At 35.3% G+C, this 13,528-nt stretch overlaps 1 protein-coding gene across 1 annotated transcript; it reads right to left on the reverse strand.

Moving 5' to 3' along the window:
- Positions 1 to 11,654, reverse strand: LOC148853954 (cyclic nucleotide-gated ion channel 18-like). Its single transcript, XM_088985801.1, has 6 exons — positions 11,070 to 11,654; positions 7,023 to 7,235; positions 6,073 to 6,383; positions 4,012 to 4,123; positions 1,536 to 1,772; positions 1 to 1,076 (listed from the first exon to the last, which is right to left on the reverse strand). Exons 1-6 carry the CDS (start codon positions 11,508 to 11,510, stop codon positions 321 to 323), a joined length of 2,070 nt encoding a protein of 689 aa, XP_088841927.1. The 5' UTR covers positions 11,511 to 11,654; the 3' UTR covers positions 1 to 320.
- Between the last annotated feature and the right edge of the window lie 1,874 nt (positions 11,655 to 13,528).

Raw genomic sequence — 13,528 nt, forward strand, 5'->3', positions numbered from 1 at the left:
AAAAGAAGCCCAGAAAATACTCAAGAGAATCTCCAAGCAACCAAAAAGTAAAGTAGACAATAATCTACATATAAATTATGGTACAAAACAACTCCGATCAACAACTTTTCCCACATGCATTTACATGTAATCTACAAGCTACAACACCAAGATCAGTAAGTAATCTGTGTTTTTACTATTTTCTATCAACGAAAGGATGTATCATCGCTATTCTTGAAATATACACACATGTTACAAAGATCTATCTAACCTTCGATCACTTCCCTCCATCTGCAATTTTATCCTCGATGTGTTAACGTTCCAACTAGTTAACCATCCTCTCAATCTGCAGAGAAGTCAGGTTCATCTGGCTTGAAAAGCTTTGGCATCTTTAAGCTGGCAGCAGAAGGATCCATCTTGACCTTATGATTAGCCCCTTTTCTTGTATTTTTAGCAAACCGGGAAGCCAGTATTGTGGCCCCAAGATGCTGAACATTATTTGAATTGTCCACTGATGAGCTCTCTGCCCCACCATCCTCTTCTGGGGCTTCATCATTGTAGTTACCATCTTGGTCTGAAAATGGCATGTAGTAGAAGCTCTCATGCATCACCAGCTCCTTTGCCAACTTTCTCTTCTTGAACCGTCTCCATGCAGCTTGTATATAACAAGCTCCCCAAGTCCTCCATTGGTGGGAGTAGTACCTGAAAGCATGCTGAAGCTTCTTGCTGTGAAGACGTTTGAACTGACTTGCTACAAACTTGAGGTCTTCGGCTCGAAGTGTAAATGCCTCAACTTCACTAAGGGCTCGGACTGTACGCGTTGAGCATGGCAAGTTCAGGCTTGAGTTGGGCATTAGAGCCCATGTAAGCAACTCTTCACCACAGAAGTCACCAGGTCTGAGGGTGATAGAATTGAAAAATCCTGATCTTCCCCCATTGGTCGTGGAGCTCTCTAGTGTTCCTCTGATAACAAAGAGCATTTCATTCACCGGATCACCCTCGCAGACAATATAGGTATCCTGAGTACTTAAGGATGAGACGAGGCGCTCACAAATGGCATCCAAAAGCTGGCCGTCCATTTGTGAGAAGAAAGGAACCTGTTAAATGGAATAGGAGTTCAACCAGTGGGTTCATCATGTGCAGTGTTGAAGTCATTAGTCCATGAGCACTTTGACTGAATGAAAATGAAGTTAAGCTAGGAGCCCAATTGGGAAAGGTTCTGCGTTTAGGGTGCGTTGTGTTAATTGAGCTGCGGTGGTTGAATACCGGTGCTCCAGAGAAGCTACTCAGTAATTTCATATTTGAGCAGTGGTCTCACTGGTCTGGGCATTGGGAAAGCTCATGTTGACTTTCCCGATTTTTACCAACACAGCTGGGCCCAACTCAGAACACCAAAGCCGCATCCCGAAAACCCTCTCAAATGGGCACTAGATTACCTTAGTAGCGGCTAAAGCCCTCTCAGAGAGAGAGAGAGAATGGCTAAGGCTAACAAATAGTATATCAATCTGCAGTACAAAAAGTGGGATGTTCACAAATAGAAACATGAAAATACTTACACGACGAACAAGAGCAAGACACAAATGCCTCTGGATTTCACGACGAAGGTCCAGAGGTAAGGAATGCAAAATGGACTCTTCATCTACTCCTCTTGTGGCTAGCCACTTATACTGATCAAACCGGCGAACACGTTCTTGCAGTTCTAATGGTAGCTGCCGATGCCTCATCCATTCTTCGGTATCCCTTCGCTTAACTCTCCACTCTTCAATCCTCACCGTCATAGATGCAAGATAGGTCTTCAGGAGCCCAAAAACAGAAATTTTAAAACACTAGAAGTTGTATCTAAAAGCCCATAAATAATTTCAATGTCATAAAATCTGAGCATTTATCATGCCTAGAAACTTTGGATTTAAATATTGTCAAGTATTTAAAACCAATCAACGCACCATTCAAAACAATTAGGAAAAAATGGCATTCAAGTCTGCCTAAATGAAAGTGGAATTTGCTACAAGATGGTAAAGGTCTTTACCCAATGGGGTCCTGGGAACGGTAGACCGGATGCAAACTTAATGATATCAGTATATCACTAACTGAAAGGCAAAGTTTGCGGGTGCTTATTTAAATAATCACTTATTTTGGACAGAAACAACACCAATAAACACTTATTTGCATTTGAGAAATAAACCCGAGAATAAAAACTTATTTGAAAAGTCTAAATTTTGAGTTTATTTTTAAGTGTTTATTCAATAATTGTTTATTTCCTTTCTCACGTATCTTGGCCCGTCGCATAATTTTGACAATACCTATACTATTCGAGTTTAAAATAAATGATTTTTCACCAAACATTTATAAATGCTTATTAAAATAACCATTTATAATAAGCACTCCCAAACTTAACCTAAAAACAATAAATTAATAATCACGTGGGAATAAGAGGAGGGGCCAAATGACTAAGATATATGGAGGTTCAAGCAAAGCAATGTAGTGGATGTACCCAGACGAATGCTATAAGGCGTTTGGTATAATACCTGAAGATATTCTGTCATTTATAAGAATCCAAGAAGCATTGAGGGTATGACTTGCACTAGGGGTGATCATGGCCCAATCTGGCCAGTCTTTGGCCCTATTTCATTTAACACATTATTTAGTACATATAGTATTTTCTATTATATGACACATAATATATATTATATAAATGCATTGCGGGCTGAGCTAGAAATTATCGCCGCCACCAGGACAAAAAATATTAAAAGGAGAACAGATGAAAAACATAGAGATAGCATGATAAATACTATGGTAGTCAATTAATCCATAACATTAAATCACAAGACAACAACCTAAACAGAGATAGTTATTGTTATTTGAGTATGCCTGTTCATAAAATGAGTTTGGTTTCGGTCAATGTAAATTAGTGTCACATTGTTTAAACAGCCTCTTGCAAGTTTGCATTAGGAATATCTTCCTATCAAATAAAGTATATTTCTAATCTGAAGACTGTAGAGGCTCTTTGAACAGGCGTTGCACCAACCAAAATCCAAGGGATGCACTTTCGCTGCAAATTCAGCTGCCATGGGCCAACCAAAACATGGCAGGAGAACCTGCAGTGTCCCTAAAGCAAAGGTTAACTCGTTATAATACAAGCGCATAAAATGAGCATCAATTTCAACCACGTTCTAGCTTACAACTAGAAGGAAATTCTATGTTAATTAGTTACCAATAGAAAATTCTTAAATATTTTTATTCTTTATTATTTGGGCTTATTAGTTACATATACTATGTGGTTTTATTAAATCATTTAAATATCGGTGGTTTCAAAAACTACTTAAATATATACTGTGTATTGGTCCCATTTAACACAAATAGGCCCCCTCTGTCAGTGAAACATTTTGGGCCACATATCACATGTCTTATATTATATTAAAGTTCTAGTTTTACCCCCACTCTCTTCTTCTCTCTCCTGTTCTGTAGCCACCGAGCCGAGGAGATAAACCAAACTAGAACACAGCCACAACAAGAGAGAGAGAGAGAGAGAGAGATCATGAAGTCTAGCTTCTTAGAGTTGCCACTATGATGGTGTAGAGGATCAGGAAAGCACTTCACCTCCTGACGAAGCAAAACCAAAAACGTGTCTTTGCTTGTTGGCTTTGTTTTATTATTCTTGATCTTAGATTCTATTGCTTTTCTGCCCTCTCTTGTTTTCCTTCAAACCGATACGAGAAAAAGAAAAACCCAGAAAATTTGATTCCTCAAATACATATTTTGAAAAATTAAAGAACAGTTAAAAGGGCTTTTTTGTCCTTTAATTTTCCTGTCAATCTTAACGGTTAAATGCTTTTTAACAAGATTATGTTTGATGAAACTGCAGGGTATATTTAAGCAATTAACCCTTATTATTTTTATGAGTTAACAAAAGCAAAGGTTGTTCAACCCAAAAGCCCATACAATTAAGTACAAGATTCTTTTGATGTTGTTATTGTGTGTGTGTGTATATCTGTGCAAGTATATATAACCAAGAAATCCTATACCAGATGTTACCTGCATGTTCCCGATCAGATGGGAGAATAGAACTAGACCCACGATGCTTATAAGAATGCAAAATGATGTATCACCAACTGCAGTGGTAGTTGTCAAGTTCTGTCCATATGAACTACATAGTTACAAATGAAAGATGCATCAGTACAAACAATCAAAGAAGCTTTCCAAGAATATGAATTAGTAAGTACAAGATAAAATTAAGGAAGAAAACAGAAAAAACAAAATCAACTTTATCTTTAGGAATTTTATTAGAGCAAAGAATATGTATCACATGTTTAATAGTACAGAAGGAGTGCAGAACTCCTATAGATGGGAAGTTAGATAAACAAAGATGAAAACAGAAAAACAAAATCAACTTTAAGTCATTTCATCAGAGCCAAGAATGTATATCACGTGTTTAATAGTAAAGAAGGTTGTGTATAACCTTAAGTTGGTGATTAGCAGGAGTACCGAACTCCTATAGATGGTAAGTTCGATAAACAAAAGTTCTATTAAAAACATAAAAGCGTAGCCCAATCTAATCACCTTATTTTATGTCATACTATTTACCTGACAAAAAAAATTAGCATCTTTGATTGGAACTAGTACATTCAATGAACCTCCAAGAACAAGATTACAAACGTATACAAGATTTATCTTCAGAATGTAAACTAGGTACAGGACCATTGCAGAATCAACAGTTAGGTCAAAGCCACATATAGCTTTCCCTTGATCTTCCAGAAAATACTTTTCTTTTAGCCTATTCTAATTCGAATCATGTAAGCATTAGACAGAGTCAATTATATGAAAAAAAAGTATATAAAAAATGCACTATTTTATTTCATAAAATAAAACTGAAAAGTGATCGGAATGTACATCATAGTTCCATGGAAAAATGCATTATTTTATTTCATAATTTGAAATTAAACATCAAGCCATGTTTGCTGCTACATGTATCTGTAAGAATACAATGTCCAATAAATAGTATGCCTGTCAAAATTCAAATACCATTATGGTGCTTAACTGGTACAGTTCATCACATGTATCTAGTAGTGCGATACTACATGTTTTATGTCGTTATTTTTGTCTATCACTTTTCACTTCAAAATCCTCTCTTAATATGCCATTATTTTCTTGCAACTGCTATTTCATTGTTCTATTCAAAAGTTTCTTAAATAAACCTGATTTTCCTGGCATTCTAAAACCATGACTGCGGGCAAAACCATAGAAGTGGACATGTTCAACTTTAACTATATTTTACCCAAACCTATTTTGTCATCTAATAAAAGTAACAAAGAGAATTAAACTTTTCAGTTTAATCTGAAAAAATCGAACTGTTCTGTTCCTTAAAGAAGAAGAATATCCATTCATTTGCTTCAGTAAAGAATGCAAGGATGAAGATGCATGGCAAAAATAATAAAAAGTTATCCATAATATAGCTGCAAGAAATGAACAGCCATAAAAATAAAGGGTAAAACTGCAGAGAAAATAGCTTATAGTTGGTAGATGAATGAACAATTAAATCCTCAAGCATCAAAATGGTAGTATGTAAATAAGGCTGCAAAAGGAATACATTTTGTCTGAATTCAAATTCAAATATGATTCACTTAAGGGATATGTGAATTCAATTCGTTTATAATTGGACTGAATTTATGTTAGATTTATCAGAAAAGTTGTTTGAGATTTTGTACATTTGCTAAAGATCATTGTTTAAGTCTCATAGAAGTTATTCAATTCATTTTATTCATAATAATACAATATCAAAGTCATATTAAGTTCATTCTATTAATAATATATAATATTTTGATCATTTTTAGTTTATTTGGTCAATAGTATTCAATATCCTATGTCAATGAAGATCTAATCTAAATTCAATGAATAACATTCAATTCAAATATAAATACAAACAACTCAAATTTGGATCTAGATTTATCTTCTACAATCGCATCCGTTTTCAGCCGTTTATGTTAAAGAAAAGGGAAAGCACATGTTATTTTAATTCCAATTGGTAGAAGCAAAACGATCGTTGTATCAGCTGCATTCAGAAAATGGACAGCTTGAACAGAATATATATATATATACCTCAAATGTTTTAAACCCCACCAAAGGCAATATAAGTACTTGTCCAAAAACTTTGCTGAAGCTACTTCATTAGTAAAAGCATCTGCAAACATTCCGTACGGAAATCTGAAATCGTTATTGTTGGGATCACAATGAGTAAGCACACTAGTGAAATTGAGCCATGCTTTCCGTTCAGCTGTTTCCAAACTACTACAATCCAGAAAAAGACGACTGCAAGCTGGAAAAAGCACATTAGTCTCCTTCATACACTCTGTTATCCAGCAGTGGTGCTGACGCTCAACAGCCAACAGATACCAGCAAGCTCCTAGAACCTGCAGCAAAAGCAAAGTAGAAAAAAGACAATGGCATTCACTTACAATATTCTCACAAATATCCTCACTTCTTTTATTATTTTCTCCCTTAAATCATTTTAATTACTTCATTTTTGGTCCGGGGGTCCAGTGGAGAAAAAATCTGCTGTGACCATACCCCAATGAATGGCGAAAACACCAGCATTTTAAAATAAAAAAAAATTAGTTGATATGATGCCTTCAATATATTTGAAAAGTCGGTGTCTTTATTATTCATTGGGGTCGCAAGTGACCATGGTGGCAGCAGATTTTTCTCGGTCCAGTGTCCCTTTAAATTTATGAATTTTATTTAAGACAAACAGTAAGGATATATGAAAAAGTAGGGAAGATAATGAAACCTGTACAAACCTTGTAAAGATTTCCCTATCTTTCCCTTACTTTTCATTCCTTTTCCTTCAAACCAACCATAACCTAAGACTTTCTTAGGCCCACTGTGTATCATACATGGGCTAAGACCTAAGATACCCAGGGCCGGCCAATGAATGATTTTCCCCCGACCGCCAAAGAATGGTTTTTTTTTTTATAAATGCCAAAGAATGGTTTTTGGCTAATTTCCTTTAGAAAATTAGTACAGACAAAAGTTAGGGAATTCAAACATACATGACTGGCGAGCATATATAGAAGGAGATTGTATGCAGCTCCTGCCCAAGCAGTCTTGGCAATAACTCCAGTAGTTTTAACGATCCGACGATTTATGGGAAACATAAGAAACAACCTAGGAACATACTGAATGAGAACAATCAGAGAAAGTGTGTTGTTTGTGTGATCAGCAGTGGAACTTCGCACCGCCGGCATTACAAACCATATGACAATCTGCGACACGAAACATTGCAAAAAAAATTAAATTCTGCAAGAGGTAGCCAGAAACTGCAAATCTAGGACCTTCAAAATTTTCGTACCACAGCAGTCTGGAGTTTCAATAATAATAACAGTTCTCGTTAACAACATTACAATTTAGGTTCTAGCTGCGGCACAATATCTAAAGGTGAGTGACAGTAAAAATCAACTTAAGATACTGCAATTTGTCACTGTTCTTAACTTGTTAAGCTATATACCAGGCAACAAGGTTAAGCCAAAATCAACTTGCCATGCAATATTGCAGGTTCCTCTCTCACTAGGAATAATAATTATCAAAATGCAGTCCTACAGTTGTCAAGGTTGCAACACAAAAGGGTTACATTTGGCACTATGGTAGTTGTCAAGGTGGCAATACAAAGAAGCTAGACTTGGCACTAGGGCTTCTTATTGTATTCTCTGAGACCAAAAAGAGTTCCATTTCAGATTTCCAAGTTTACAGGCATGCAGGATGTGTGCTTACAAGAGTACCTGAGTACGAGATGAAATACCATAAAGGAATGACCGAAACAAAAGAAATCAATTAATTATTTATTAATAGAAAAAATGACCAGAATTAAACGAGGATATATAGCTTCCTCAAATAAGAAATTAAACAAACTAACCGACTTTGATCAAACCATGGGCTGCAACATTCAAGTTTCTAGGAATCCAAATTTACAAGCACGCAAGATGCGTGCATATAATAGTAACTAATTTTTACATCCTAGGCACTAGTCACACAATGATTGCTTATTATTGGAGGCATGGGAGAAATACGCACAATATAACTAAGAAAGATGACAAAATGAGCAAAAGTGATAAAAAAAAAAAAAAAAAATTCTAGCAGCAAAACATAACTCTAGAAACATAAAAAAAGGAAAGAGAAATAAATTGACATTCTAAAACTGTGAGACAAATAGATTAAGAGGAAATAGACATACGAAGAGCTTAAGAAACTAAGCCACACGATATATGAAATGTAAAGTATAAACGAAAAAAGGGAAAGACTTTTTTTTTCTAATTGGGGTCAACAAGGAAAATTGCTAGATAACACTACCTATTTCTGTCAGATGGAGGAATCTTATGCCAAATCCATAGCATCCATTAGACACGGTACCTCCTTACTAGCCCTGCCTGATACCCATGTTAATCCTGTAGCCTACATGGAATTCTGCCTAGGTGATAGTTCCGCAGTTTCGAATTCATTTTTTTAAGTAAAAGTTATTATAGAGAAAGGTTTATTTAAACACCTGGAAAAGTTCATCACGCTAAAACTTACTCCATGAACAAAGGGTGAAAAGAAAAACAAGAGAGGTCTAACCCAAATAAGTTGCTACATAAACAAAACCAATCTCTACAATACATAAAGTAATCATTTTAAATTTAAAATAAAAAACTAAATAAATTGAAGATTAAGCAATGAGTAGATGCAGTTTCCACTGACCTAAGGAAAAAAATCTTTGTTTCTTAAAGGACAATGTTTTTTATTACCTAGAATAACAATGTTATATGAAACCCCTCATGCAAAGAGAGTAAAGGAAAAGAAGGTCACAGCAGCACGCCATTGACTTTGAAGAGACCAACTTATGGCGATTAAGAACTTACCTTTACATTTTTATCACCCAGGTGCCCAAGGCGTTGCCCGGGCCAATATGCAAGAGCTTGTTTGGTGGCCTTCCCGTTTCAAGTCGAAATGCTGTCACATCAATGCAAACTCAATTTTAAGTTTTAACATTCAAAAAATGTATTTGGTAGAACAGATTCAACTTGAATCAGGATGACCACGTTTTGTATGAAGTTTTGCACATAGTGGGCACAATCTTGGGCAAATTATTCCTATATATTTGGTAGAACAGATTCAACTTGAATCAAGAAGACCACATTTTGTATGTAGTTTTGCACATAGTGGGCACAATCTTGGGGAAATTACTGTTTGATTATATGTGGTGCCTAATTATGCCTATGCATAACAAAAGAAAGTCGTTACCCAATATTATCCTTTGTGGCAATTAACATGGTTCAAAGTACCAGATAATCTGAATATGCAAAATTTGTGTATCAAGAGTTTCATTCAACCAAAACTATTCATTTTTTATAGTCTTTTAACAGTCCACTCCACCTCAAAATTCATAAATTAATTCTCCAAATATATTTATCCCCACCCCCAATAAACAGCATCCTCCCTTGACAATTCTGAAATGGACTAAACTCAAGATACCTCTTTTATTTTTTGTTTTCTTTGGTCTGATACTTTGTCCGTGGATGTATCTTATCATGTATTAAAATTTAAAACAAATATAATCATTTAATTCTTAGAACTGAACACATCTAATATCGATGACCGTGAACAGCGGTATTATACACCACCAATAGATATTGATACTTTCAACCTTTGGCGACAAATAGTAACCATGTATTTAAAACAATAGTAAGATATTGTATTCTTTTCCAAATGTTTATCGTGTTGTTTGTAGTGATTGAAGCCATGTATTCCAACTCTTAAGGGGTTTTCTTCCTTTGGATCTTTGGATCTAGTAATTAAGTTCGTATTTAATAAAAGAAGAGTCCCATGTCAATAGTAAAGAAAAACGTCATTGCACTGGATCTTGGAAAGCAAGTACATCTATATGTGAAACAAGAATGTCATTACATTCAAAAGAAAAGTTAAATATTTATTTAGTTGGCCATAAAATGAAGAAACAATTAAGGGGCAGTTTGATAATAGTTGGAGTTGCTAAACTGAAAAACTTTATTGATTTGTATTTTAAGTTTAATTTGCGAAGAGTACAAAAACAAATATGTATAGCGTAAAACTTTATATTTTGCATTGTCAAACTTTGTATTTTTACTCTTTCCACTGAGCCTTAGTTGTTAAAATAATTTAATATTAAAATTTAAAGATTATAGTGAACCCAAATTTAGTTTCAGCCTTTAAGTAGCCTACAACTAGTTCCAATGGGCTCCCTGCAGAACAAGCACAAAGGAAATGTTCCAACCAGAGAATGGATTGTGGAGCACACTTCCTAAGGGAGCTCATCTGAATTAGCCCACCTCCTTAAAAACTTGGGGATTTTTATTGACTCTTCAGTCTCAGAAATTTTTGAGTTTGTATATAATAGTTGGAAAAAAGTGATAAATGAGGAAATCTAGGAGTACTGTAGTAGTATACATTCAGAAAAATAAATAAAAACTTAAAAACAACAAATCATAAATTTCCCAATAATTTTTTTATTCACTAAAGACTACAATAAAATTGTAAATACAACTGTTATCAAACGGATCCCAACTGAATGGCAATTCGGATTTCATCTCACACAAAATTAGTCCTCACAACCCTTGTAGCCTTGCATATAAATATACAAGCATCAAGATGCGCAGCGGTAAAGGCTGTGAAGTGGGTGTGGGAACCAATTTTGTGAGTAAATCCGAACTCCTTCCTTGGAAAGGACATTCATTAAAAAACGAATCATATGTTACATTGAACGTGGAAAACAAACTAACGGTCGGATAGCATACCGTATAGGCGTATAGAAGAAAGTTATGAGATATGGAATCTAGAGGGACAGCCTTTGTTAAAAATAAGGATTAAGGAGCGCCATATTCCTACAATGAAAATTCACTTTTTCGAAAACAGTCATTTTCGAGTTTGGACAACCATTCTTTGTGTAATTGAAGATGGTAAATTATCATTTTTGTATTAATTATTTGTTTTCCTTAGTAAGTTGAGAATTCCAGGCTATTAGGGGGGAAAGGGAAATAAAAGAAAAACGTTACAAGAAAAAGAGAGCCTGGTTGGGAAATAAAGCTTACCTGCGGAAGTGGGAGCGTTGCCGCGAGATCAATCACGAAATCAGATTTCAAGTACCGCATTGCGATCTGTCGCTCGTCCATGACAAGCTCGCCCCTCCCAAAAACCCTAGAATTAGGCGCAACGAATGCTGTCCGAAACTTTATAACCATATGCATCAAGTAGAAAAGATCGGTCACGGACCGGAAGAACGTAACAACGATACCCAGATGCAAGTCCAATGTCATGCAACCCGGACCTCCAACTGAAGGAAGATAGAAGTACAGAGGATCGAGGAAGAGCGCGATCAGACAAGTCATAAGTAATATATGATTCCATAGAGCAATAATGTGGCCACCTGGATCGAGAATTTGATACTGCCATGGCTTCTGTTCCTCAGGGATCGGCGCAGGAGATCGCCGGGGGCGAAATCTTGACTCCGGAGATGGATCGGTGCTATTCATCTTCCATGCCGTAGACCGAATTTTTTAAACCCGCGGAAACCTTGGAGAGCGGATGATACCATGCAGTGGAAAAGAAAAACAGGAAGAAGAGAAGAAGAAAACAAAAGACAAGATAGTTGCAGCTGACAATAGGGACGAAGAGAACTAGGGTTAGGATTGGGGTTTCATATGTCGTGAGATTCGCGGGAAACCAGAGAAGATGCAGATATGTCGGAGTCGTCATGGCCGCTCTGCCTGAGCGGGAAGAGCGCGCTGCTAAATTCGTATGCGTTTCAGATTTTTATATTTTTGAAATTAAAATAAATAAGAGTGTATAATTTTAAGAAAACGACAGTCGACACTCGACAGGGGCAAATATGACTTCCAATCAATTATTGAAAATACAGGCGCTAAATTGAAAAACGTGACTAGGGTTGTTCATAATAAGACCCAACCCAATCAATCCGAATCCATCAGGTTTTTTTAGCACCAGTCGGTTTCCGGTTATAAAAAATTATAAACTGATGATTCAGTTTGATTTTGGTCGACTCAAACCGAATCGAAATAGTAGTTAGTTCCTAGTTAGTAGTTACAACCTACTTATTTCCTACTTAACTAAGTTGTCTCTATCCTAGTTACAACCTACTTAACTAATTTATCTCTCAAACTCTGCTCCCTCCACAACTGGATCCATGGATGGGCCACAAAACATTAAGGAAATGTTGGTTTCCTTTGAGAATGTAGAGACAGAAATAAACACTTGAACAACAACTAACTCACCAAGTAGAGCCAAAACTGACCCAAACCGATCAGGTCGGTTTTGCTTAACATAGGGTTGGTTTCGGTTTCAATTTCAGGTAACTCGATCAGGTCGGTTCAGTTGAAAAAATATCAGTAAACCGATCCAACCCAACCCATGAATAGCCCTAAACGTGACAATCTCATGCCGAATTATATATCATGGCCTGCTTGGCTGGTTACCAGTTTTTTTTTTTTTTTTAGAAAAAAAAGAAAAACTTCTTGCAAAGCTAAACAAGATTTTTTCTATTACTTAAATTGGGATTTTTCAGGTAAAAAGCCTGCTTGGTATTTGTTTTTTCACCAAACGGAATTTTTTTTATTGGCTTTTGGCTTTATCCAATGTAAAAAAGTACAAAAAATGCTTCAAAATAAACACTTCCAAACACGAACTTATACCTATAAAGAAAACGTGAGTTGCATCCCCAAGCAAATACACCCCTCTCCACAAGCCCGATATCTAGGTGAGATCAAATTTACGCCCCACATGCACATCTCAGTGTGCATTGGGAACATCTCCCATAGTTGTCCGTGGGAGATTTTCCCAATACATAGAGGGTGCCCACCTAACAAATTAACATTCATATTTTTAACCAATGATCAAAGTATCGATATTGGGTATCATACTAAATAATTTAGGTAGAAATGTAAGTATGGATATGCTTTGAAAACGCATTTGTACAAATGAAAGATATAAAAACACTTGAATACACTAGGAAAATACATAAAAATTCCATAAATACGTTAATAAAACTAAATTTAAGGTCAAATAATCACAAATAAAATATAAATCTAAATATAAAAGTGTGAATGCAATGTAAAACTTTTTTTTGGACTAGAAATGGTATAAAAGCCATTTTATTACAGTTTTAATGGCTACTAAAATGCCCATAATTATATATTTAATCCATCTCTAATGGTAAGTTTGAAAATATAACTTCAATTATTACTTCCTACATCATTTAATCCCCTCTCATTAAGTCTTATACTTAAATTATTAATTCTCATATTCTCTTATTAAATTATATATGTGCCAACATTTTTAATAATATAAATTCACATATTTTAAAACTTACTAAAAAGCAAAATCATTTTTAATCCAAGTGGTGGCTAAGCAATTCAACAATCCGAATCAAATTGATCAACCTACAAAGTCATAGTTAGGTAAAAAAAAAATTAAATGGAAATAAATATAGAAACTTACAAAAAATGTAAAAAAAATTGACACATTTATGATATAT

This window comes from Nelumbo lutea, chromosome 4 (genome assembly GCF_056320005.1).
Source record: "Nelumbo lutea isolate HS-2025 chromosome 4, American lotus-T2T, whole genome shotgun sequence".
In the NCBI taxonomy this organism is placed as follows: Eukaryota; Viridiplantae; Streptophyta; class Magnoliopsida; order Proteales; family Nelumbonaceae; genus Nelumbo; species Nelumbo lutea.

What these genes read in the sequence shown, in the direction of transcription:
- LOC148853954 (XM_088985801.1), bottom strand. Translation starts at nt 11,510, where the DNA reads ATGAATAGCACCGATCCATCTCCGGAGTCAAGATTTCGCCCCCGGCGA. An exon ending in TATATATGCTCGCCAGTCAT is followed by an intron (nt 6,384 to 7,022) that starts GTATGTTTGAAT and finishes CTTTTGCTGCAG; the next exon opens with GTTCTAGGAGCTTGCTGGTA. An exon ending in ATCTGATCGGGAACATGCAG is followed by an intron (nt 1,773 to 4,011) that starts GTAACATCTGGT and finishes GGGCTCCTGAAG; the next exon opens with ACCTATCTTGCATCTATGAC.